Raw genomic sequence first — 27,616 nt, forward strand, 5'->3', positions numbered from 1 at the left:
GTGTGTGTGTGTGTGTGTGTGTGTGTGTGTGTGTGTGTGTGTGTGTGTGTACAGGATGTTTTTAATCGGAGCGATTGCGCACTCCATACTCCTCTCTGTCGGTTATCAGATCTTTCATTATAAATAAACTCAGTATTTACAGGACAAATAAACACTGGGATCCACAGAAGTCTGTGCGCTTGTGATCTGCAGGTTGGAGATGTGATTTGTGTGAAATACACTGTAGATGTTCAGACACCAGCTGAGTTGAACCACAAGCCTCCATGTGATCCAGACGCGCGTCATTCTCTAGCCGCTCATCACTGAAGCACCGTTTTGCGTGGAGCCTGAAACAGTGACAGCATTTTGCAGGCTGGTTGTTAAATGATTCCCAGACGGAGATCAGACAGCGGATGTAGGAGGGCACTAGAAGGACGGGGTTGCTTTCCTGGTCTGGAATAAACAGCGAGGTCTCTGCGTGGATAAACAGTGGCATCTCTTCACTCCACAGCGGTACAATGGAGAAGAACCGAGACGCAAGAATCGTCCTTAGAATTTCTCCCAGATTTTCTTCCCACTACCTGCTTTCCTCCTCTAGCTGCTTAGACCCTGATGGAAATCAACACACTGGATTATAAGGCTTCAATTAAAGCATGGATGTTGGATTCATTCCTCTGGTCTGGATATCTCTTTAATGAAATAAGGAACTATTTGTACTATATGTGCCATTGGTTCATTGAATCCATTCATCACTCTGAATCTATAAACGACAGAATGATAGCATTACGGTCATCTCTTTGGCTCTGATAACGCACACATTTTCTCCATCTGTTCATCAGGAGCGATGTTTTTCCACATGACGCCTCTGCATGCAGACGTTCCGGCTTTCTGTTATTTTAAATCAGGTGTTTGCTGAGGAATAAATAAGACCCACGACATGCATCTTGGACTGGATGACAGCAGGGAATGTCAGTACAATCAGATCTGCACCCATCATAACTCCTCATCCATGGAAACCCCACACACCAAGAAGAGGAGAGTGAAGAGGAAGTGGCAGGTCTTCCCAGGCCGAAACAAGTTCTACTGCGATGGGCGGATCATGATGGCAAAGCAGTCCGGTGTGTTCTACCTTACCATAGCTCTGATCCTGGTGACCAGTGGGCTGTTCTTCACATTTGAGTAAGTGTTGAGTAATCATTTGAGTGAGAAGTCACTGTGAATGTCCCACATGTGCTCCTTGTTGGTTTTCAGTGATGATCCAACTTCACACCAGCTCTGACACACAAGTGCTCTTCTGTACCATGATTTGTTATTGTTGTATTAGTAAAGCACCGAATCTAAGATGTGTCCATTGACTTTTAAACAACATTCTACTTGTAAATTTTATGTATCATTAACACTCAGTTGTAGGGTTCCGCATAAAACCTATAAGATCCACCAGAGGTACTGGTACTTCCTACCAGTACATTACGTACATAAATTTAAAAAATGGTTATATCCAGAACCCTGATGGTTTCCTCATTTATTTAGGCCCTTTAGGAGAACTTTCCCTCTATAGAACGCTCTTCCAGAGAACTAATCAGTGGTGTCAACATCATCAATTTATGCCCCTTATAGTTATTTTATATAGAACACAAGACCCTTTAAGGCTTTTTCAGTTGTACCTGCGCAGGAAATCTTACATGTTCTTGTGCTAAGGCCCAAGCGGCATGGCAACTTTGGGATTTGAACTTTCTTCTAAGACAACATCTTCACCACAAAGCTCCACTATGCTCTCCTAAATGCTCCGTATTCTACAGTTACAATAAAGTAGAACCTAAACCTTTTAGAAGTAGACCACTTACCATCCAAAAATCTTTTTTCACTGTTATTTGTATAGCATTTGTATAGTATACAGATGGAGAAAAGGCAGAATCCTCACCCTGGTCCACACACCTGTGCATGCAGAGAGATGAGACTTAAAGATCTCAATTGAGTACTCTATAGAGGCTCAGTGACAGTCCTGGGATTTAAAATCACAGTCTTCTGGTCACTTAACTAACAAATGAGGCAAAATTCAGGATGGTGGTAGTAGTAGCCATTTTTTTATGTAGTTGCAGTTAAATAACCTGATACTGTTCGAGAAAATAACCTGATACAGTTTGAAGGTGTAGGTGTAGAAGTTATGGATGTAAGTAAGTACAGATTTCATTTATTTCCTTTCGGATGAAAAATGGAATAAACGTGAGGATTCAGACCTGCAGTAGAAATATGATACTATACTTAGGGGAGAAAGTTGTAACAAGGATCCGTCGTAACACTTATCAATTCCTCCTATGGTGAAGACCTCAGCCTGCTGGCAAACAAACAACAACTTAATCAGCTCTGAAGAATTTATTATCAAAATTCAATGCTTGAGTTTTTTTTATCATCCGTAGAATATTAAAAAATTTGTGTTCATGTTCTATGCAGTTGAGGTGACCGTGTTCTATGCAAAACAGGTTAATGGCTAACAGTTGTAACAAAACTACAAATAAAAGTGTATCCGTTCATTTAATAATGATGATATGGTTAGGTTATTGTGATATGGTAAACATTTTTTGTTAAGACATGTTTGTTTAACATTTCTTGGCATTGTAAGAGTCAGAGGTAAAACTGTAAATGTTAAATTTTCCATTTAGATTTTACGTTATTGTGGTTACTTGGTAACATGACGAACTGCAAGAGAGAGAGAGAAAGAAAGAGAGAGAGAGAGAGAGAGAGAGAGTCTTAAGATTTGATTTCACAACCCTCTGGTCACTGCGATAAAGAAAGGAAACACTCATACACACCAGAATAAGGAAGATAAAGGACGTGATATTCGATGATAAATGATGTGTGGGACTTAGTTTCCAGTATCCCCATCCTCCACATAGACCACTTCCCACAACTTTCATAACACGGCACTCCCGTCTTCCTGTTTCCTTGGTAACAGTTTCCTCTCCTGCTTCGTAACAGCCGATATCTCCTAGGAAACAGGAGGGCACTAGGCCCACGGTTCGATGTGGTGCCCTCCAGCTGCGTTGTGCTATTTTAAATGGTAATAAAAGTCCAATAAATTGGCTCTTCATGCCATTAGAGGCTGCACTTAGTGCCGAGCAATGCTTGTGTTCAGTCACAGACTTTGTAAAGAGCTAGCTATTAAATTAGTTGCGGAATTTGCTGAATATTTTCCAAATGTTTGCAGCAGACATTCTGGACTCAGAATGTGTTGGCCTCCACACTTAGTAGTAGTGTTTAATGTTATCTTTCATCATTTGAAGTCTCATCATCATTATAGTGATGATTATTATCTCAGTGGATGCTTTGGATCAGTTCAGATCAGGAGGATAATAATGAGTGAAAAAAAATGTAGGAAATAATATACAAATTAGGCTCCAACACACAGCAGCTGATAGTAAGATAAGGAAACGATCTTTTAAAGTTATTTTTGCAATGCAATGTATACTGTACGGCCAAAAGTATGTAAAAACCTGACCATCACACTGATATTTGGTTCTTCCCCAAAGTTACTGTATCCCTTCTCTCCAACTTAGAGGCCCAGACCTGTTCCAGCAAGACAAAGCCCCTGTGCACAAATCCAGCTTCATGAAGACATGATTTGCCCAGTGTCCTGCAATTCGAGTGTCCTGCACTAAGCCCTGGCCTGAGCACATTTAGGATGAATGAGAACACCAAATGCATGAAGTCTTCTCACTTCTCAACATCAGCACCTGACCTCACTAATGCCCTTGTAGCCGATTGAACACAAATCCCCAAAGATGCTTCTCAAACTAGTGGAAAGTCTTCCTGTTAGAGCGGAGGTTATTGTAACAACAACAGCAGCAATCATAGGATCGACTCCACGTTAATGCGCATGTGCCGGAATGGTTACATATGTGTGTGATGGTCAGGTGTCCACATATTGCTGGCCATATCTGGCTGGTTCCTTCATTTCTTGCTTCTGTTTAACTCAGCTCGGCCTCGGACAACAGGAGATCCTAAAAAATCCCACCGACTCTAGCTAGCATCTTCTAGCTAGTAATTTTCTAGCTACAGTATGTAGGTAGTTGCACGAAAATATAAATAAAATTGCTTCATCGACATTGTGTTTGAAGGTCAAGCGTGTTTCCATTGCACATGCTCCTCAGGTGGCCACATACTGTACACGTCACGATCTTCCAAGTGAGAAGTCATATTAGAATATTCCATTAATTCCAGGATGTATACTGTAGGATGAGCTGGAATAGCTTTCAACTCCACAATTGCATTCTTCAAGTAGAGAAAGTAGAGACCAGGGCTCATATTCATGAAAATTCTTAGTATAAAGAGTTTCTCCTAGTGACGTAGTTCCTAAATAATTCTTAGAAATGTGAGCGTTTCCCCTTAAGATTAAAGAAAAGATTCTAGTAAAGATAAAAGTTATTCACAAAGCATCTTAACACTTAAAAGGGCTTATAAGCTCAAAAAGTGTTAGGAGAAGTGAGGAGGACTTTTAAGATGATTAAGAGTTTCTTTAGCAGAGGGAGAAAGGTGAAGAGGGAGAAGAAAAGTGTTGTTTACAATAATTAATAATGATAGTGAGTTAATAAGATGATACAGATTAGATCGTTAAGGGATTATTTTTGTGACCAATCGTATTAGAGGTAACATCTCCAACACAGCACAGAAATGACATATATATCTTTTTGTGTCAGAGATGTTTGCATTACATTTATTACATTTCTAACATACGGATGTTAGCACATCTCTACACACTCTCATTCACTCACGCACTCACACACTACGGACAATTTTCCAGAGATTCCAATCAACCTACCATGCATGTCTTTGGACCGGGGGAGGAAACCGGAGTACCCGGAGGAAACCCCCGAGACACGGGGAGAACATGCAAACTCCACACACACAATGCGGAGGTGGGAATCGAACCCACAACCCTGGAGCTGTGAGGCAAACGTGCCCCCCTCTAGTTAGAAATGTTTAAGCTTAATTAGGAGCTCTCTGAGATCATTCTAAGCTCTTTATGAATACGGGTTCTGGTATTTTGCAGTCACTATACAGATAACAGTCTTACATTCAAAGACATGATCTGTAACATGAACACGTTTGAAGGCAGCCTTTTAAAAACTTGCCACTGATTAAACTGATCACCAACAAGGTTATGCCCAAAGGTTTTCCAATTAAAGCTCCCCCCAATTATTAGCATTGTCTGGAGTGAGTTAAGTCGACTAAATAGATGTTTAACAGCCATTTCTTGCCTTGCAGCAGGTAATGTTTGTTTTTACTGCATGCATAAGGTCCTTTTTTATCACAGCCCTTACTTTGACCTCTTCCTTGATGAGATGTTGGAATGAATAGCTTAGATATTTTAAAACCGAGTTTGTTGCCCTCTACATTCCCACAGTGGTGTCTACAGTAAGATCACGTCTGGCTTAAAGACTACACGTCTGGCTCTAAGACTACTAATAAAATGATTTCTGCTTGCAGTGTTTGGCTAAGTGGATGCTTTATTAAATCATATTTAACAGTCTGATAATTCCGAGTTTATATAGAAAAGAAATATATTCCGGCTATTTTACTTGGGAAAACACGGTAACCTGAAGCAAATGGATGTTTGTTTGACGAGCTGTTAAACCATCTTAAGAAGATTAGCATTAATTACATTATTGGCATTGACCACATTATGATCTGCAAATCTTACGTATTATTACGATTAAGCTACGCTGTTAGATATAAATAAATAAATAAACTTTTTTCAGGGTTCTTATGTTTCTAATAGTATCACATAAGCTACATAAGAACCTCAGATGATAAAGCAAAGGTCCCATAAGAGTTCTAGATTTAACGTTGATTCTAGGAGTGTACCATGTTAAAAAGGATACATTTCTACCTAAGATTGTTAAGCACAAATGAAAAAAAATAATAATCACATAACTTAGGCTATGAGTGCTGGCACAGTGGGTTCACTACACTTTTTTTTTTGAGTGTATGAGTGTGTAAAGTGTGTTTCTTGGTGCTCTCTGATGGACTACTTTCCACCCAACCCCACCCCACCCCAACCCTGTATGTCTTATGTTCAGCATTCCTGGTATAGGCTCTGAATCGATTATGACTCTGAGTAGGTTAAAGCAGTTACTGAAGATTAATGAATAAATGATAAAAAAAAATTAAAACCAGTGATCACTGTTTTCATCACCGTACTGGTCGTGATGTCATGTGTGTTTAAATCCAGCTGGGAATTCCGACTCCGGTTTCTGAATCGAGTTTTTTTTCCTTTATAACGGTGGATTGTGAAACCTTATTACGGTTCCACATACTGTACATCTGATCTCAATCATCTTTAATCATCATTGGAATGAACAGAATTGCACTCAAGGACAATTTTCGATAATAGAAACTGTCCTTGCGCTATTTTTTGTGTAATTTCCCATGTGCAGAAGTGACGAGAGAAGAAAACAGAGGAGAAAGAAATAGCCAGAAGGAAGGTCTGCGTGACTGTGAGTCGGAACAGAATATGTAATCTGTTCACATATAAAGCTTTCAGCAGGACATCCTACCAGCTGTGGCACAGACATCCTTACACACTCACTGCAGCAGATACAACTCCGTTAAAAAAAGAAAAAGAAATCAGCGTTAATGTCAGCAAACTTGGTTTGGAAAGTATTAGTTTTGTGTACAGTTGAAAGGAAGATGGATGGAAGGATTTTGTCACTGGTTATGTATGGAATAGTTCTGTATAAGAAAATAATTCATGGAAGGCAATTCTTTGCCAAATAAGTCCACATCGAACATTGTGGTACATCTGAAAGACAGGTTTGTCTTAGCACGTGCATTACAGCAGCTTTATACAGCTGTTCCTTTACTAGATTTTCCTTAATAAGTTCAATAATATGCAAATTGTCTCGCATAAAGTCCTTTGTCTTAAAGAGCATCTCATGTTGGAAAACCTGCTGACGCTGGAGACTCTAATTAAATAAATGTCTGATTAAATTGAAGCCATATCAATGATTATCTTTCTTTGTTAAATAAAAAGTTATTTTTTAGTTTTATTAGTATTATAGTGTGTAGATGGTCATGTGGAATCAAGCACAAGCCCCTACTGTCAGATCTGATGTTCGAGAAAAACGAATCAACTCCTCTGACAAGATTAAACGATTCAGTATCTCAATCGCATTCACTATTATTAATGAACTATTATGAGAGAAACTAGTGGAGGCATCAGATTTCTAGAACATGCAACTAAAGATCCTTATTCTGTTGGAGAAAACCATCACTTTTGTGTGTGTCTGACTCATAAGTACTGTAGATGGTGTAAATCTCCTCTGAAATTCATGCAGGTAAGATGCTAAAGCTGTTTAAAGGAGGAACCGAGTCTGACATGTACATTGACAGAAAAGTGCTTCATCAGAGCGGCTGACGATGTGCTAATCATGGACACTTTAATTACTACCCTGTCACCATCTCTACCTTCGTAGAAGAATGCAATTTTTTTTTTTTTTTTTTTACATGGCTTCTAAAGATCCTTATATTGTTCATGAAATAGTCTTTATAGTCTTTTCATCATGTCATCATGACCTGGGATTTGCTCTTAATTTTATTATAATCCGTTCTATAATCTATAGAAACCAAAATGTCTAATTTTGAACTCAAGGCACTTAAAGGAGGTCGAATTTTTCAGTATTTTTCTTTTTTTTTTTTTCAATTCGAAAGGGTGATTTTTCTTTCCCGGAAAGTGCCTGAAGAAATCCGACCCCTACTGCTTGATACCAGCTGTTACAGAGGAGCTGCTGCTCATGAAGAATGGGGCAATTTTTCAGAAAAGAAAAAAAGCGTTTAAAGTGTTGACGTGCAGAAGAATGTTTCTCAATGCAAGCGACTGCCGTTATTACTTTTTATTGCATATTGTGTTTCCATTACTTCATCATCCACCTGTAGGGAGAAAGCGTATAACATTACAATAAATACAGACGTGAGACGACGGGTACTAACACGGTGTTTCTCATAGTTTATGTCTGTATGGAATGAGGCTATGGTTTAGAGAGGATTTTGTCATAAAAAGGTTCATTTTTATCCAAATTTACTGGACATTTTCTGGTCATTAGTGAAAATCTGTTTTCGGTATTTTTTTTAACAGTAATTTTAACTGCAATACAAATAGGAAGGTTAAATCTTTATACCCCACCATTGTTCCATTCTCGATTATGATTGTTCACACCCAATCAAGTGTGTTCTTGTTTCTATGGTAACAACGGCTCGTATTGTATGGTGGACACTCAAATTAATTAGCATTGATATGGGCACAGAGAGGTTTATTTAGTATTTTAGCAAATATAGTTTATTTAGCAAAAACAAAATGGATAACATGAAAAATGGTACAAAATGGTACAAAAATACTGAGATAGTTCTATGTGCAAGAATAGACAGATATGCTAGATAGACTGATAGACAACGTGCAAGAAAAACAGCTATAATATGCAAAATATGTTATAATAAACTACCGACATAATAAATAAGACATGTCCAATAAAGGTAGCTCAGTCCAGTTTGGTGATCACAGATCTGACTTGCGCAGATGAGATAGAAATTCTGATAGCTCTGGGGAGGAACGATTGAATGAATTTGTACAACTTTATTAATACAAAAAGATAATAGTTTGCAAGTTTCTGTGAAAACACTTCAGCACTAAACTGTCTCTCATCTGCCTCGTCCAGCTGTCCGTTCCTGGCCTCTAACTTGAGCCCGGCCATTCCAGCCATCGGTGGTGTGCTCTTCCTCTTCGTTATGGTCATGCTACTCCGTGCGAGCTTCAGCGACCCTGGCGTTCTGCCCCGAGCCACTCCAGACGAGGCGGCCGACGTAGAAAGGCAGATAGGTAGGACAACCTTGCTATGTTTCACTTCATCTGCTCTCTTTTTTTAAATCCTTATTCACTTCTGTCTTGGGTAAGGGTAAGAATCATATGATCACAGTACTAATTAAAGATCTAAATGAACTCATATGTTAGTGTGTATGTTGTGGTTGTGGTACTTTATCCTGATACTGCGTTTTCCAGGCTGGAAGAAACACTGACTTAAACCGTTTGCTTAAGGTACATTAATCTACTAGGCATTTTTACTTTATTTGTACATAATGTACAGAAAATAATGCAATCATTACAACCAGCATTATATAAAAGTTCATTTGGTTCAATTAAATAAAGTTTAGCATTTATAAAGTTGCACAGACGTCCACTGTTACCTCACTCAGTTAGCATGATTAATCTAAGTGCTAGCATATCTGTTAGCATCTAAGTGCCACGTGTCTCTAAGTCTGGTGTTATTCAGTTAGTTCAGAGTTGGGGGTAAATTACAAAAACAATAACAGATGTTTAAACAAAAGTTAAACAATAAAAAGTTGCACTAATCATGAAGCCAGCTACAGTTTATCATTAGAGCTGGCTGTACAGCAACACGAGTGCAAACAATCTGATCAAGACACAAAGATTTTTTTTATATATTCTGACTGCAGTCTGTGTCCTCAGAGGCTGTGTTTAAACAAATTCTGCCTTAAAGTATATTGAAGTAATTTGGCAGACAGCCTTATCCAGAGTGATTTCCATTTATCTTGTTATACAACTGAGTAATTGAGGGTTAAGTGCCTTGTTCAAAGTTCCAGCAGAGGCAGCTTGGTGGTCCTCAGATTCAAACTCACAACCTTCTGATCAGTGCTCCAAAAGATTAAACACTCAGATACAACTTTGCATGTGACACAGATCTGATTTTTTCAGGACTACATGTACTAAAATATGAAATGTTATCAAATCTAACCTAAACATCTTCCATATACTGTATGGTCCTAGATCGGTTCCCATATCTGATATGTGGGTACGCAATGCAATGAAAATGATCTGAATTCATGCTGGTTCTCCTCAGTGCGGTTATCACTGTCGTTATCCTCCTTACGTGTCAGCGATGCAACTAAACATCAGTGACAACAGTGACAATGTTCAGTTGAAGGGTGTACTGAAAATTTTGGAGGAAGGAAGGAACCTGTCGTTAATGTGTAGTGCTTGAAACAGTGTTTGAATCCCAGAGCTCGTTGTGTATATGTGAGGAGTGTCAGTGGACGAGCGCATTCGCTTGCTAATGTGTCGAGGTCCAATCTAAGCAAAAACAATGAAGAATTCGAAGAAGCTTGGAATATTAATACAGCCCTACATTTCTTCGTATATTATACAACATCTGTACACATATGCTCCATTTGTTTCCTAGTGAGAGAAATGACATTTTATAAGATTAATTATAGCAGTGAATTTAGTGCCACTAATTACCTAACAATGCTTGATCACTGATGGTGATGTAGTTATTATATCTGATTTTTAATGAATAAGCGTGTGGTTGTCTGATCGTTCTGATATCTAATATCAATCAATCAATCTTTGAGTCAGTAAAAAAATACACTTTCTGTCAACCAGCATAAAGCAATTTTAGCGTCGGAAAAAAAATCGATGCAAGGGAAATATCACTGTTGGTTGTCTAATCTTCGACTCACTACAGCTGAACCCTGAATGATCTGGATGATTAAGAGTCTGATTAGATAACAGTTAAAGATGTGTGCAGTGTAAGCACAGAGAAGATCAGGAGCACCATGAGAGATATTTAAAACACTTTCCTGTCTCTCTGCCAGCACACTCATCTCTCAATTCTGCTCGAGTTCTGCTTCCACTGTGTTTTTTTTTAATAAATTTCATGCCAGTGACATTGCATAAGATGAATAATCTTGTCAGAGAACGTACCGTTTTTGACCTTCGTCTCACATCTTTTCCTGGGGCTCATCGATGTCTAGACTCTGACTCAAACCGAGCAGGTTTACAGTTATGTGATTTAAAATGGAAAACTTCAGGTCGGCAAATGAAGGACTCGATTTCTGTTGATTGTTCGTTAAAGCATGTAGTCAGTTCTTGAAGCTTAAACATGTTGGCTAACAATATCTCAAACTGACAAGCTAATCAGTAATCGGTACACATTTTTGTGTACAGCTTTTCTTATACTGTTACAAAAATGTTGCTGTGTTCTTTGCTAGTTTAACTGCTAGAGATGTTTATCTATATACAAAGTTTAACTTTATACTTTATAAAGAGCTAGCCTTGCTGTAAGTTAGCTATACTAACTTGCTAGTTAAACAGGCTACAGTAATCAGTAACTGTTATGGAAGCTTGATGATGTGAACTGATTAATATTTCCTATTTTAGCAAACTAGCTATTATTATATATGTTCAGTAGTTTCTTCCAGCTAACTAATGTTAGTTATAGAAGTAAACTAGCTAGCTAGAGATTCTGTCGTATGTTCCTTCACAGCATCATTACACAGCAAGCGAGAAGCACAAATCATAGAAAGCCGACAGTGTGAAAACGAGTAGATCTGTGAGCTTATCATGACTGCTATAGACATATTGGCCAAAAAAAGATATACCCTAAAATATGACCAAAACACCAAAGTGTACAACATTTTTTTCTGGATATTATTTCAAATATTGTAATATGGCATTTAAGATATCTATAACATTTTTGCTTTATTGCTTTAGCTGTTATGAGAACTGACATTAGGATGTTTTTTAAAGCTGTCTTATTATTAAACTAAAGAAACATTAGCTAACTGAACAAGCTAGTTTCCTCTGTAGATGCATTAGCTAATACACTGTGGGGAAAAAGAAGATTTAAAGTGAAGTTAAAAAAAACAATGAAATTATTCAAATAATGTTTATTGGTGAAATAGCTATTTGATTAGCTTGCACAAAATCTAACCATTTAATCTAAAAGGTTAGCGGATGGATGGAAGGATGGAGCAATCTAGTGCGGAGGCCTAATAAAGTAATAATGTACAATATCTATGATCTTATTATGTATTCTAATGAGTACATCCATTATAAAGTGATGAACATTTACTTCTGGGGAGTATGCACCACAGGAATGATGGCTTTGCTAGTGCACACTCTGTCACCTTAAGAGCGCTAATATGGAAATGTAATGGTGCAGATGGTGGTGGTGGTGTTTAGGGGAAAGGGGGAGTAAGGGGGTATTGGTAAAACAAGAACCCACACTGAGAGAAACCTTCCTTCCGTCTATAGTTGCTGCTGCATGAAGCCAGCAGGTCTACATACTGTAATCTGCGATGTTGTAATGCGACCCCTACAGCTCTGTTCACTAGAGAGAGTAAATCAGCCATGTTTAGTCTGGGTCTCTCTGCCGGGTTTGGATGCTCAAATGTAAAAATAATTCCTGCTGCTCGGATGAATATTCTGAAGCCTGCTAAAGCCAGCGATTTCGCCCCAGGCTTCTGTTTCCTGCTGATCTAACCGTCAGCTGAAAGTGCTGTGTATCGCAGAAAAGCATGTAGAAGTAAAATGAGTCTCCATGTATCTGTGTGGGAGTCAACATCAGTGCTGGATAACCACAGCATGCCAGATCACGCTTACACTATGCTGTGTTCCAGTAATGTTTAATATTTCATTCGCCACTTCATGACGTTCTTTATACCGCGATCATTTACTTTAACAGCAGCTCTGTAGTTATTGTTAGTCCCTTATTATGTGACATGCTCATTCGGATATGTTGTTTCTATAGTAACAGTTAATTCACATGGACAGACTTGTATGGCAGACGCTGTGAATAAGACTAATAATAAATGACTATACAGTATATATTGCTGAACAAAGAAAAACCTCATGGTGACGTTGGAAGGAGTCTCCTTTGTCAGCGCTTTAGTGAAGTCAGTGGTTTTCTATAATTCCCTTTAGAAGATATTTATTTATTTAATTTAATAATAAATTTTAAAAAAACAAACACACAGTTAAACATAATATGTACGTATATATATATATGTATGTATATATGTAAACATATATATGGTTTTATGTAACATTATATGACAGCTCTGCTAACTCATTATTGAGTTGATATGAACAGTGTAAATTTACAGTGAAATTGTGGCCGTGGTTTACGCAGGAAGCTTTAACATCATGAAGTGATATAAAGGGGATAATAAAAGGGGTTTAATATGTAACTGTACTGGATTGGTGTGAGACAGGAGGCAGTTTTGTGTAAACCAAGAATCATAATATCCAATAATAAAAAGCCTGTAGCAGGGATGGAAAAGCAGGCAGACACAGTTACACAAGGGTTAATTCATAACTGAGGGAAACAGGAAGAGTCTGAAGCAGGAAAATGCAGTACAAGAAAATATATAAAACATTTAAAAATCAAGGCATGGACCTGGACAGAAATGTACTGTACATGTATAATTCAATTCAATTCAATTTATTTGTATAGCACTTTTAACAGTTCACATGGTCTCAAAAGCAGTTTATTAGAAGTATAGAAACATAAGAGAGAAAAAATATATATAATAACAAGAAGAATAAAAAATAAGAATAAAAATAAATAAATACATACAATTAAAGTTTAAAATAAATGTAAAAAAATAATAATAATTTTAACCCGAGAAGTTCGGATAAGCGGTAGAAAATGAAAATGAATGAATGAATGAATGAATAATAATTTTAAATTAAAAAAAATACTTTCTATCTATCCCTATCCCTAATGAGCAAGCTGGAGGTGTTTGTGGCAAGGAAAAACTCCCTGAGATGATATGAGGAAGAAACTTTGAGAGGAACCAGACTCAGAAGTGAACCTCATCCTCATTTTAGAGAAATGTAAATAATGTTTTTTCCACAACAGTTTGTAGTCAAGTGGAATAAAGCAGCCAAGAGCTCCTGATGAACTAAAAGGTCAACGTAATATCTGAGTTCATTACAGACTTAACACGTATTCCTTCCTGCTGAAGTCTTCAAATGATCGCCGATGAAGACCCGAGCGCAAAGCTAACTGACGCAACAGTAGCTAAAAGTTAAGAAAATAAGTTACGATCAAACAGCAGACTGTATGTAGACAAAATGAAAAGAACTAAACACAGAGCGTAGAGAGTAAACATCATCAGGACATGACAGGACAAGCAGAGAGGAGATTTCCCAAAGGGGTCAATTGTAACAGTAAGATGTCTTCACCATTTGGCTGAAACATGACCTCAAAAAATTCATCGTGAAGCATCTTCTTCAGAATCGTTCTTGTCTTTTCAACCTCCTCTTGCCTGGACTGAGAACACAGGAAAACACTAAACTCTGGTCTGTTGTTGTTCTTCAGTAAGAATGAATACCATGTGTTTTTCCTTTGTGGTTCACAGACGCAGCTAATGGTGTGAGTGGTGTGAGCTCACGGCCTCCTCCCAGGACCAGAGAGGTGCTAATCAACGGGCAGACGGTCAAACTGAAATACTGCTTCACCTGTAAAATCTTCAGACCACCAAGAGCCTCACACTGCAGCTTGTGTGACAACTGTGTGGGCAAGTCACTTTTAATGTACAATGTTTATTAAAATAAGAAAAAGGAGAGCTCTTAGAGCACTTAGCACAGTTAAGAGTTCTTCACTTTGTCAAAGTCTTTCAAGAAACATTAAGTTCTACTTAAAATGGTTAGTGATTCCTCCACTGAACAACAACCTCATAGTATGTAATGGAAGTTGGATTTATTTCATTTTCTATCCTGAAGGCTCTCCATTGTCAGAAAACACACACTTGACACTGGAGACTCCTTTCATAAATCTTAAAGAAACCCGTCTCCTTAAAGATGTTTTAAAGAAAACATCAGCATATCAAACACACTGTTTTCTGTATTTTTATTTTTTTATTTTTTAACATTTATTATGTTGGGTATAACAGGTAGATTACAATATCTGTGTAAGTTGTTACTATAGAAAAAAACAATAAACAATATAACAATGCCTTTGTATGTACTGGCTATTAAAAATGTTGAAAATAAAAGTCTACGTGTTTTCCTTTTTCCCACAGATCGTTTTGACCACCACTGCCCTTGGGTAGGCAACTGCGTGGGAAAGCGAAACTATCGCTTTTTCTACCTGTTCATCCTCTCACTCTCCTTCCTCACCATCTTTATCTTCGCCTTCGTCATCACCCACGTCATTCTGAGTGAGTAACGCTTCCTTCCCACGCCGGCTCCCACTCGACACTCCGGCTGTCAGGGGTTCACAGGGATCTACACTTCAGCCTGCACACTTTTAGCATCATTACTTCATTACTTTAATTCTGATCTCCCACTGCTGAGTGTTTACAGCGTAGTGCGCCGACTGTAGTCCGTATGGAATTGAAGCACAACGCGAGTTTGGATTATAGATTGGATCTGAAATGAACCATGATGTACAGTATATGGTTTATACAGTACGTATATCTGTTGTGGTTACAGGAGCTCTACTAAACCTAGTGTATACATACACACAGAAAATAGAGGAAAAATTACCTAGACTAAAAGGATAAAAATAATTATAAAGTACTATATAATGCAATTGTGTAGACTTCTCTTGTATAATCTCCTGTACTATGCTCATTTAATCTTATTCCTACAAAATGCTCCGATACCAACATCCCATACATCTTGGTACGATGTGACTAAAGAATGAACGACTTCATGATTAATGATTAGCACAGACTGCAATCTGTACGGATGCTGGAGGAACTACAGCATATTCCTACAATTGTGGGAACACTGTGAACTGCGCGCACACACACACACACACACACACACACACACACACACACACACACACGAAGGTATTCGTGAGCGAGACGCATGAGAGCACTTCAGTACTGCGAGTGCTGGGAATCAGTGAGCTATTTATTTTTATAGCTGGAAATTTAAGGATGAACTGCACGAGGAGTTCAGTGATGGCAGCCGACAGTAAACATAGCTAAATATCATGTTTTATTGAGACCCCTGATTAATTAGATTTCTCATTTGGGTGGCAATATTGATGTATATACTCATACTCAGTCTGATGAATGGGGGATCATTGCATGTGTAGTTCATTTACTTTGTACGACGTGCTTGAATTAAAGACTAAAAACTTTCATTTTAGCCGGTTTCATATTATATGAGTCAGCCATTTGTGCCCCTGATATCCTCAGATTCTTGTTCTTTACTGACAAAAATGAAAACTGTTGTGGTCTTTTGCTGTAGTTCATTCACTACATAGAACATGTGTATGCTAGCTAACATGCTAGTCTAAGCCTTAGTTTAATTAAGCTCAGATCCTATTTGGTCGCAGGGAACCTGGACCCTGTTGCAGTGCACATACACACACACACACACACTCCGGACAATTTAGAGATTCTGATCAGCTTACAAAGCATGTGTTTGGACTGGGGGAGGAAATGGGGATACCCCCGAGGCACAAGGAGAACACGCAAACCCCATACATGCACATGGCAGAGGCAGGAATCAAACCTTCAACCCTGGGGTGTGATGCAAATTTGCTAACCATCAAACCACTGTTCCCAATTAATGACTTATTAAAGTCATCTTTCCTTAGTGTATCATGCGTATTTAATTTGTAAAGATATTAAGTGACTATGAAGTGCCTTCTAGACACAGTATCTGATAGACAAGCAGAAGGCATCACACAGCGTATTATTATACAACTCACATCTCCAGTCTATCTTCTTATAGAAAATAGTCTTATTGGAGCTGGTGCCACCTCCAGTGTGATTTAGTGTATGACTGTATGAAATGGATTAGTTTCAGTTCCCCACATCAATCAGCTCTATAGGCAGTCCAGGAGACCTGCAGAGTCTGAACACTGCTGATGAGCCAGTTTCCTGTCCCAGCAAGCACTTTATAGGTCACAGAACAGAACCAGCTGCTGTTTACCGCCTCGGTCTCGGCAGATGTAAAGCCCTGAATGCTTTCTCCAGAAATCCATGGCTTTACCAGTCAAAGCATAAGTCATGATTGGCTGCGACTTTGCTTCCATGTGGTTTTGATTGCGTTACAAATCATTAGCACTCAGAAAATCTCATGGCTGTAGAGATGAAATATAAGACAGGAGTCCAACTATTTTTTTCTCCTAGCTTTTAAAGTGCAGTGATTTTTCACAGAATGCAAGGGATCGGTTTATGAGAGAGAGGAAAATTTATACTCGTTACTGCGGCTATGCTGAAACGCTGACGTTGTGATAGATCCTAAATCTGACCTTTACAATATTTGTACTTTATAAAATACAAATCGCTACCAAGATCGGTGCTTATTTTTTCTGTTCTTTGAAAATCAAAATGTTATGGTTATTGCATTTGAATGATATTATTCAAGAAAACGTGACATTATATTGTTGGAAGAATACAGAAATGAGAAAATAAGGAATTAGAGGATATAATACTACTTCTGGTTGAATTCTTGTAACTTGCTGGTGCACAGTGATGCTGGGGATGGCTTCGTGTGGACAGCACTGTACATCCACGGGTCTGCTGTGGAGACTATCGTGGTGTCTTTCATCCGTGAACATATGTAGACTTTGGTAGGAAGGAATTAGTGCTATGTCTGTAATGAACTTAGAAATGATGCTGACCTATTAGAAAATTATTTACATTTACATTATTTGCTGTCCGCCTCCTGGTGGTCCAGTGGCAGGATCCCCTGCTCTCATTGCCGTGGCCCGGGATCGATTCCCAGGCTGGGAGCCAACCGAGCCACTCAAGAGTTAACTCTCAATGCCGGTCCCAAGCCCGGAATAAATGGGAGGGTTTCGTCAGGAAGGGCATCATAGATGTAGACCACGTGAACTGCTGTGGCAACCATGAACAGGGAGCAGGACAAAGACCAGTGCAGCAGAAATCTTGAATCCTCGAGATTATTTAAATAATGATCTAATCATTTGATTATCACATTACAGTGTTGTTTTTTTTGTATTGTGTTAATTCTATGTACACTTATTAGTGGTCTGTACTTTTCTGAAAATTTCGAAAAGGTCAGAGGTGGGAAACAACACAATGTGCTCCAGGTTAAAGCAACTGTTTGAAATAATCCTTTCTGTATCGTATCTACACTCCTTCCAGCATTGAGTGAAACTTTGCATTTTGCTGTTGTAGTTTATTTTTTGAACATGGGTGAATAATAGAAAATCTGAATGATGATAGCTATAAAAACATGAATGGTTTCTGTTTATTCTAAAACTTGTGTAATTTCTGCAGGATCCAACCGGACCGGGTTTCTCAGCGCCATCAAAGACAGCCCAGCTAGATATCCTTCTGATAAAAAAATAACTCTGTGTGTGTGTGTGTGTGTGTGTGTGTGTGTGTGTGTGTGTGTGTGTGTGTGTGTGTGTGTGTGTGTGTGTGTGTGGGCTGAAGGGAGAGTGGGAGGATGCATGCTAACAGTCTATTTCTGGCTTTCACACCTCCAAACCCCAATGACAGAGCAATGTCAGAGAAGAGGTTTGAGAGAACACCCACTTTTGCTCTTTATGAAAAGATAAAGCCATGTAGAGACTGAAGCGGAGTTCGTGGGAAAGAAAAGGAGAAACAGATGATTTTTTTTTTTATATTGATGAGGATCCCTATGGCTGGGTTCATTAGATGAATCCCACCTGCTGCTTTTAGTGAATCATCAGCTTGTCAGGCACCTAACAACACACACACACACACACACACACACACACACACACACACACACACACACACACACACACACACACACACACACACACATCCTCAAATCAGGTACTTAAACGATATTACATATGCTGACTATATTTGCCGAACAAGGCTCGGACACTTTTCTGCACTAAACCGTCCCATCATTCACCACAGGACAGAAGGGGAGGGGCTGAAGCAACTATACAGAACCAACGTGGCTATTGATGGCAACAAACTGCTCTTAACTTCTACATTTAAAAGATACTTACCAAATTGATGATGATGGTTAGATTTACAAGTTAAGGTCATAGATTTCTAAGCTAAGCAATTTATTTACCATCATAATGTTTTCTAATCCCGAGCTGTGCATGTTGACGTTCTTGATATGCTACTTGGGTTTGAGTTATTGAAGTTTGAGGATTAAACCCATCCGATTTAAACGGCCAGTTAAACAGTCCATCTGAATGAATTTAAAGAACTCAGTAATAAATATAGTGATTTTTACTAATATATATAAATTACCCATGAGTCCCCAGACCCCACTGCTCAAGTCCAGTAGAAGAGCAGCTCCAGAAAGCTCTGATAACTAGCTGAGTAAATGGATTAAGTGTCTTAGCAGTAAAGTAAATTTCTTCAGAAGGTGAAAATCCCAGCTGTAGTCAGGATCTCTTAAAAATCCTCCTTAAAAGCTCTTTCTAAGCTTAAAGGTAAAAGTGGGGCAGATGAACTCTTCATGAACTAAAAAGCTAAACTGGGTTAAAAACTAAGCAGAAATAGTCAACATGGCCATTTAGGGGTTAAAACAGGATTTAGGAGGTAAGAAGCAAAAAAAAAAAAACCCAAAACAAACAGGGAAGACAATCAAAGGCAGAGAAATAATATGGCTGGCAAAGGGCAAGGTCAACATTTCCAAGTTCGTCAGGCAGAAATCCAGGGGAGAAATCCGTCAGGGAACAGTTTAATATTCAGTCATCCACAGGCAAACAGGGCAATACAAAGAGGGCAGGAATCCGAGTCAGGGAACAGTCCAATATACAGTCATCCACAGGCAAATAGGGCAATACAGAGAGTGCAGGAATCTGAGGCAGGGAACAGTCCTATATACAGTCATCCACATGCAAACAGGGCAATACAGAGAGGGGAGAAATCTGAGGCAGGGAACAGTCCAATATTCAGTCATCCACAGGCAAATAGGGCAATACAGAGAGGGCAGGAATCTGAGGCAGAGACCAGTCCAATATTCAGTCATCTACAGGCAAACAGGGCAATACAGAGGGGGCAGGAATCTGAGGCAGGGCCAGTCCAATATTCAGTCATCTACAGGCAAACAGGGCAATACAGAGGGGGCAGGAATCTAAGGCAGGGAACAGTCCAATAAACAGTTATCCACAGGCAAACAGGGCAATACAGGCAGGGGAGAAATCTGAGGCAGGGAAGTCCAATATTCAGTCGTCCATAGGCAAACAGAGCAATACAGGCAGGGGAGAAATCTGAGGCAGGGAACAGTCCAATATTCAGCCATCCACAGGCAAACAGGCATTCTTAATAGTTGCATTGTTAACTTTTATAATAATATAAGTTTCTCATAGAGTCAGTTTTTGTAGGTTATATTTCCTAAGCGGCCCGTTATGATTATTTAAATGAACTGTGTGAAGGTCACACTTTTCAAGGTTGCTAGATTTTTTTTAACAGGTAAATGTCAGAGACAGGGATTTATAATAGTATCTAGACCACCGCCTTTAAATACTGTACAAGCACTTGGCTTCAAGCTGGAATAAAATCAGCTTTTTTTGCTTGTTTGTTTTAGCATCCTCGTCTGATAAGATGCATCCTGTATAAGTGTTTGTGATGTACAATGTTCATTAGCTGTGCTGTGAATCAGCTATTGGACTTAATCCATCTGTTTGCGGTATGAGTGATCAATACTAATTCTGTATCGGAAGAGAGAATGTATGTCGTGTGTGTTTGTTTGTATGAGAGAGAGAGAGAGAGAGAGAGAGAAAAGGCTGTGTTGCCATGGATACCTTGCTGTGTTCTCCTTTCCTTTACTGGCACACTGTTCTGGAGGTGGTCGTGTGCTTTTTCTCCATCTGGTCCATCGTGGGTTTGTCGGGTTTCCACACCTACCTGATTAGCTCCAACCTGACCACTAATGAGGACGTGAGTATCACAGTCATCACTCGCTTACTCCCTCGCTACACCTCACACTCCTTTTATCTTTACTGCTCTGAACCATAGGCTAAACTTCTGAGTCTGTTCTTTAACATACTGTATATTTAACCTGAAACCTAGTTACCGACAACACTACAGGACTTTCTGTGGTCCATCAGATTCGTCAAACTGCAAGTGACATTTGCACATTTTCTCATTATTTTCTGTACATTATTCATGTTGCTATTAATACAAATCTGTACACTTATACATTTACTACTTCAAATAACTAGCTCACTAAGTGGGTTTGGTCAAATGTAAAGCTTCAGTAAGTGAATATATTTGGAGAGTAGAGAAGGCAAGGGTCTTGAGAGTTAAAGAGGCCGAGGTCAGGTGGATGTTTCCTGAGAGTTAAAGGTGAGCAGGGACAGATGGATAGATTCAGAGGGCTGAAGAAGGCAGGGATGGGTGAATGACTCTAGAGAGATACTGGCAAAGGGCCAGGTGGATAGATGGGTGGATAGAGATGAAGGGGATGGAGCTGAAATGAAAGGAATTTTAACTAAAACCTTTTAATTAAAACTCCATATTCTAAACTCCATAAATTGTACTAACCTGAATGTGTTAATCATAATTACGAAGAAGCACAAACACACGCACACACACGCACACACACACGCGCACACACACACGCACGCACACACACAGAAATGAATGAAATGAACTTCATATTACAACATTAAGAAATTATAACATTAAGAATTGCAATCATGGACAATGCTACAATTTCATCTCCTGTGTGTGTCACAAAATACAGCAGATACTTCAGGCAGTTGCAGAAGCCCTGCTTGAGTATCTGGTCATATTAAACGAAAAGAACTGATCAAAGGAACTGCTCAAGAGGTATGATAGATTGGGAAACAGGCTTTATTTGGCCCAGAGGAAGATGTGTGTGTGTGTGTGTGTGTGTGTGTGTGTGTGTGTGTGTGTGTGTGTTAGTTATAAAACAGGAAACAAGAAACACATGTCCATGTAGGACTGTTATTACACGTGAGATTTAAAGCCCCATGACTAAAAGAATCCTTATTTTTTATTACATAACTAAATCCAGTACTTGAACTGTTATGTTAAATTCTGTTATATACATACAAACACACACGCACACACACGCACACACACACGCACACACATTATAATATTTTATGTTATTTCATTATTTATTACTGTATATATTTGTACTATGTTTCTACTTTACTTTTTTTTTTCCTTTGCAGCTATAACATAGAAATTTCCCCACTGTGGGACAAATAAAGTTATCTTATCTTAATGTACGTAACCCTGTTTTAAAACCTTGTCTTCACTAACAGTTTTCACTCCTTACATTTTAATTTTACTTAAAAGACTTAATATCTTTTGATTGGCTACCAGTTCAATCACGATAAACAAACAAACAAACAAACAAACAAATAAATAAATAATAAAATAAAAATCCGCACCATGCCGAAAAATCCATACAGATATGAATAAGTAGAATATGAATGAATCAGTGTGTAATTCTGTAAATTCTGTTTATTTAAATACATGCCATGTACTATGATCATATGAATGATGCTAAGAATTATGAGACAAGAACCAAAGACAAGAACTAAAGACAAGAATCAAAAAGACTTGAATATAATTTACTTTCCTGCTGGCTAAGCAGAACATTAACAGTCTAACGATTTCCTTTTTTCCTGTATACTCTGATTCCAGTAAACCATCTCAAGCATGTGTATGTTTCAGATTAAAGGTTCGTGGTCATCCAAACGAGGAAGAGACAACTACAACCCCTTCAGCTACGGAAACATCCTCACAAACTGCTGCGCTGCTCTGTGTAGCCCTTTACCGCCCAGGTGAGCCGGCGTTACTCGACCCCAGTCTTCTATTCCTGCTGTTCATTCTCTCGTCAATAAATCTCCATGCTGTTATTTATGGTAAAGGAAGAACCATTTTTTAAACTGAGATCTTCATCTGCATGCTCAGGAGGTAATTATATTCAGTCAGTGATTCACGGATCTGATTAGGCTTGCTGATGAGTTCAGCGGTTTGCTGGTGTATGAATTTGACTGATGTGCCTCTAGACTCCTTATGAGAAGCCTTATGAGCTTCTCATAAAGAGAGAGAGAGAGAGAGAGAGAAGGTGCTGGAGAACGTGCTTTACTGTAGAAACACTAGAGCTCTTCTCGTGCAGCCTTCACATTTGGAATTCTGCAGTTTTTCCATTCAAATGCACTTCTTACATACTGACATACTAAAATATCGTAACCAGTACATCAGTGCATCATGGACTGGCCTATCCTGAGATGGGTTAGAGAAATATTTACGTAGAAGATGAAAAGCAGCTCATCAGAACAGACACTAGGTTATTATTTCATTCACCTTCTCTAGTTCTGATTTGTGAACTGGAATGTGTTTAAATAGCTTGTTTAAAGACGGGAGAACAGACAGAGAAGTAAGAAAGACGTAAGTGACGTGACATACGGCTAAGTACGGTGAACCATACTCAGAATTCGTTCTCTGCATTTAACCCATCCAAAGTGCACACACACACAGCAGTGAACACACACACCATGAACACACACCCGGAGCAGTGGGCAGCCATTTATGCTGCAGTGACCGGGGAGCAGTTGGGGGTTTGGTGCCTTCGTGGTATTGCCAGCCCGAGACTCGAACCCACAACCTTAGGGTTAGGAGTCAAACGGCAGTATGTGAAGTATTAACCTAGCATTGAATTCAAAATGATTGTTTCTCATCTGTTCAAAGAGTTTCACATGTCAAAAGTGCCACTATGAACAAAAACCATCAGCTTAACCTTTAAAAGGTAGTTATTAACACAGTTAACCAAAAGGTTAAGTCATGTTAGCTTATTAATATTCAGGTTATATTTGCATCACAGATTAACCTGTAGCATTTTACACACACTCTTTACTACTTATCTCATTTATACAGCTGAGTAATTGAGGGTTAAGGGCCCTACTCAGGGGCCCAGGAGACGCAGCTTGGTGGCCCTGGAGGATTTAAACTCATGAGCTTCAGTTCAGTAGATCATCACCTTAACCAGTGAGCTACCCCTTCTCCTTATGTCCCCATTTACCTGTTTACCCTTTAGAGGATCTCAGGTACCACCTTAATGGCTGTTCCATTACTGTAAAGTTTGGTATAACTGTAACTAAAAACAAAAAGATATTTCAGTGATGATTAGTGTAAGCAAAATGAATATATGATGTACATTAAATGTAATGAACGTCTGAGTCATGTGGGAAACCAACCATTTGCAAATCGTTTGTAGAATCATTCAGAAAAGAGACGTGATGAGACAAAAAGTCCTCAAACTGTTAACTGCTACGTAAAACTCATTTGGATTCCAAATGTAAATGTAATAAAGGCTTGGTAAAATGCAGCCATTTCATTTTAATGACCGAAAGACAGCAAATGCAAAGAAATGAAGACAAAATTAGAAAAACATGAAATTACTGTATGGTAAAAGTAATGGCACCCTTAGAAGAAAAGAAAAGTGGATGGCTCTTGACACGTTAGACTATAGCTGTGCTGCATTTGCTGGAAGATTGAGCAACATTTTATTCATCATTTCCAGCTGTGCCGTGAACGTGCTTGCTAACATACAGGCGGATAACCTTAATTAACATACACGTGTGAGTACAAAGATACAAACTGAAGTCTGAAATGAAGTCTGGCAGAAATGCTTTTGTCATCCCGATATCTGAGAAAAGTCTGTTATGCACTAATCAATATTTAACATTTCCTAACCCAACATGTGAGCATCTGGAACTTGTCAACAGTTAGACTGTATCTCAGACATGCCAGGTGCTTCTCATCTCTCTTCCTCACTGATTAGAGTTTATATCACGGCAGCTCTGCTCGGTTCCTGCATAAACACTGTGCAGCTTAATTCCTGTCCTAATCTGAAGCGTCTGAAGATCAGAGCCAGGTGTGTTTAAACTTAACTATGCTGTGGAAAATCATCAGGATCTTTTGGAATGAGCCTCAGCACCTCTGCTTTATGTAGAGGAGGTTTATGAGACACAAACACACACACACACACACACACACACACACACACACACACACACACACACACACACACACACACACACACACACACACACACATGCACACACACACAAGAGAGTTTTGCACACCATTAGTAAGTTTCACATCAAAACAGAGCTTGGTTCAGGGCTGGTACAAGTGGCTGCCATCTGTTCCATGTGTGGGCATGTGGAGTGGGAGGAAGTGCCTTGTGAGACAGACACACACACACACACACACACACACACACACACACACACACACACACACACACGGACAGGAAGGCAGAGGCAGAGACCCTCTTGAGTCCCTCAAGCTCATTCATTCTTCCGTGTTCACCCACACTCAATGACTCACACACTCTTTTTGCTCAAAGCAGCTAATTGCTCCTGTCTCTCTCTCCATCTCTCTCTCTCCATCTTTCTCTCCTTCAGTTTAATTGACAGGAGAGGTCTTGTAGAACCAGATGCCCCTCAGCCAGCAGCTCAGTCAAATGGGACCAATGCGTGTCCTACAACTCAGCTCCAGAGTCACATGGTAAGATGTGTTTTTGAGTCAAAAGTCAATAATTATTAAAGGAATCATTCAGGTGCTTGTTTAGTTTGGAACTGAAGCTATTGTGCTAATTTAGGTGAAACAGTGAAAGTCTTTCTCACCCAGAATCACCTGAAACCTTGGCCACATTTTATAGGCTTTCGAATCACATTAATTTAACCAGCATTAATATTGCAAAAATAACAGGGAGAGTCTACAAATTCTGTGACGATCTGCAGAGCCCAAGCTTTTCAGAACAGAACCAGTGTTAAACTTTTAAACCACGTGCTAATGTTCTCTTAAAGAGCAACATGGGTTTCTTGTCAAACATATCTCCTGATTTTCTTTCCTCTCCTTTCCAAGTGTCACCAAGATCAGTGCATCCAGAGCACCAAATTCGTTTTGCAGGCCGCCACCACGCCTCTTCTTCACGCCCAGCCGGTGCTGTTGAGCGGGGGCGCTGTCTTGCAGGTCAAACCGTCGATGGGTATGCCTTGCTCACTTCACCCTTCGCTGCCGTCCTCCACTACCAGCCTGGGTTGTGGGGGCGAGCTTTTGGCTTTACACGACCCCGAGAGCCTCTGCCACCACCACCACCAGCTCAGCCACGAGGCCTTTGCCAGCCCTGAGGAGATGCCCTCCCCGGCCATGGTGCTGCCCTGCGCCGCCCACCTGGCGCAGCTGTACGATCCGGCCAGCCAGGACTCGCTGCACGAGGATTCGGTACGCGGCCTGGTGAAGCTTAGCTCTGTCTAACAACCCCCGGAAAGCGCAGAGCAAAAAGCCATAGTTTAATCTATATATAGGACGGTGAAATACTTCCAGTGACCGTTTACCTTTCAGCCACAACAGGATCTAACAGCCTCAAACGAATAAAGGACCAAGAGCGGTCTTCCAGCTCGTCTGTGTGTTTACGCAGGAGAGCTGATCTATTAGCGCTCTCGCACTACGCCTCAAAATAAAATCTGTATTAAAGGACCAGAATAAAATCAAAAGATATCTTAGCAAGTGAAAATATCTCAGTTAAAGGGGGGGGAAAAAACAATAAAACAAACCTGAGTAGAAAATCAGACAGCTTGAACAAGCTTGAAATGAGATTCTTTTGGAAATTTTACTTGGCTGATTTATTTGTAGAATTAAATAAAAGACAAGCTTTAAATTTAAACCAAAAAAAAAAAGACTAGAAATATGTTTATGATGATAAATACATTCATTTCGCTCATTTATTTTCCTAAAAACATTCTGTTCGGTGGAACTATAAATGGATAAATAAGTATGACAATGGAAAGTATGCTGAATAATAAATGAAAAATCGGTCACACGAGTGGAAGAATAAATCAGCGTGTGCGGCGTCACACCTCGTCTCGTCGTAGATTATTTTCCTCTAACGACATTCCCCGTGTTTTTATTCCTTTGTTTTGCGAAATGAACCTTTATTCAGGATATTTTCACGTGTTAAGATGTCATTTATGGAGTACATGTAGACAAAACTGACCTTTGTTCCTAAGAACGTGCTTCTCGTGTCAGCGAGAAACCGAGATGTCCCACTATTATGATATAGCACGTCATGATTTCTGGAAGAACTAGAATACATCGCTCTTCTTCACACGCGGTCTACGATTCGGACGACGGATGTTTTACGGCGTGGAACGCTACGGACGGTCGGTGTGTAAATGCAATCTCACTGCCTTTTTACATCTCCCTGGGCTTCTGCCGACAATATCGTTCTGGCAATACGGCAATATGACGGCGGGCTTATTAACATGGGTGATTATACTGCATCAGATCTTTTTGATATGTCTGAATCACACGTTATGTTGATGTGATTTATGTGCCAAATATGACTTTGATGATTTCCCATTGTACAAGTGATAATCTTGTCAATAAATTTGCAAGTTTGTATGGAATATACACACGGATTGTGTGAGTCTCTGATAGGGGGTGGGGGACTTTTTGGAGGGGGTGTGGCCAAGATTCTGTTTACACAAATTGTTTCATTTCAATTCATTTCAAGACTTGATTTGAAATTTCAATTTGCTGCATCGTTTGTGACGTACATACAGAGGAAGCATCGTGTTCTGCTACAGCACGCAAAAACACACACACACACACACACACACACACACACACACACACACACACACACACACAGAGCAAACACTACATTTCTAACGCAACACAAGAAAATTCATCATAGAGCAGTTCCTCAATCGTTCCACAGCCTCGTCGACTCCGAATCGTGTCTTTACATCATCCTGTTCGATCCTTCTCCGTATTTCACATCTAGAAATGAACCGCAGACGGCAAAATTTGAAATACGTTTGAAACAACAAAAGAACAAAAGGAGCTAAAA

At 39.4% G+C, this 27,616-nt stretch overlaps 2 protein-coding genes across 2 annotated transcripts in view; one reads left to right on the forward strand and one right to left on the reverse strand.

Annotated features, from left to right (window-relative positions):
- On the forward strand, positions 1-27,174 carry zdhhc14 (zinc finger DHHC-type palmitoyltransferase 14). The gene is made up of 9 exons (XM_027155352.2): positions 1-1,158; positions 8,688-8,848; positions 14,194-14,352; positions 14,857-14,994; positions 18,046-18,094; positions 20,547-20,649; positions 22,423-22,532; positions 25,164-25,266; positions 25,627-27,174. The coding sequence occupies exons 1-9, from the start codon at positions 917-919 to the stop codon at positions 26,017-26,019; spliced, it is 1,458 nt and encodes a 485-aa protein (XP_027011153.1). The 5' UTR covers positions 1-916; the 3' UTR covers positions 26,020-27,174.
- lgals8a (galectin 8a) overlaps positions 24,071-27,616 on the reverse strand; it is a 16,812-nt gene continuing 13,266 nt past the window's right edge. Inside the window, exon 11 of the mRNA XM_027155354.2 lies at positions 24,071-27,546. Coding sequence (XP_027011155.1) covers position 27,546 — 1 coding nt within the window. The 3' untranslated portion in view covers positions 24,071-27,545. The remainder of the gene's footprint in view (positions 27,547-27,616) is intronic.

This window comes from Tachysurus fulvidraco, chromosome 16, assembly GCF_022655615.1.
Source record: "Tachysurus fulvidraco isolate hzauxx_2018 chromosome 16, HZAU_PFXX_2.0, whole genome shotgun sequence".
In the NCBI taxonomy this organism is placed as follows: domain Eukaryota; kingdom Metazoa; phylum Chordata; class Actinopteri; order Siluriformes; family Bagridae; genus Tachysurus; species Tachysurus fulvidraco.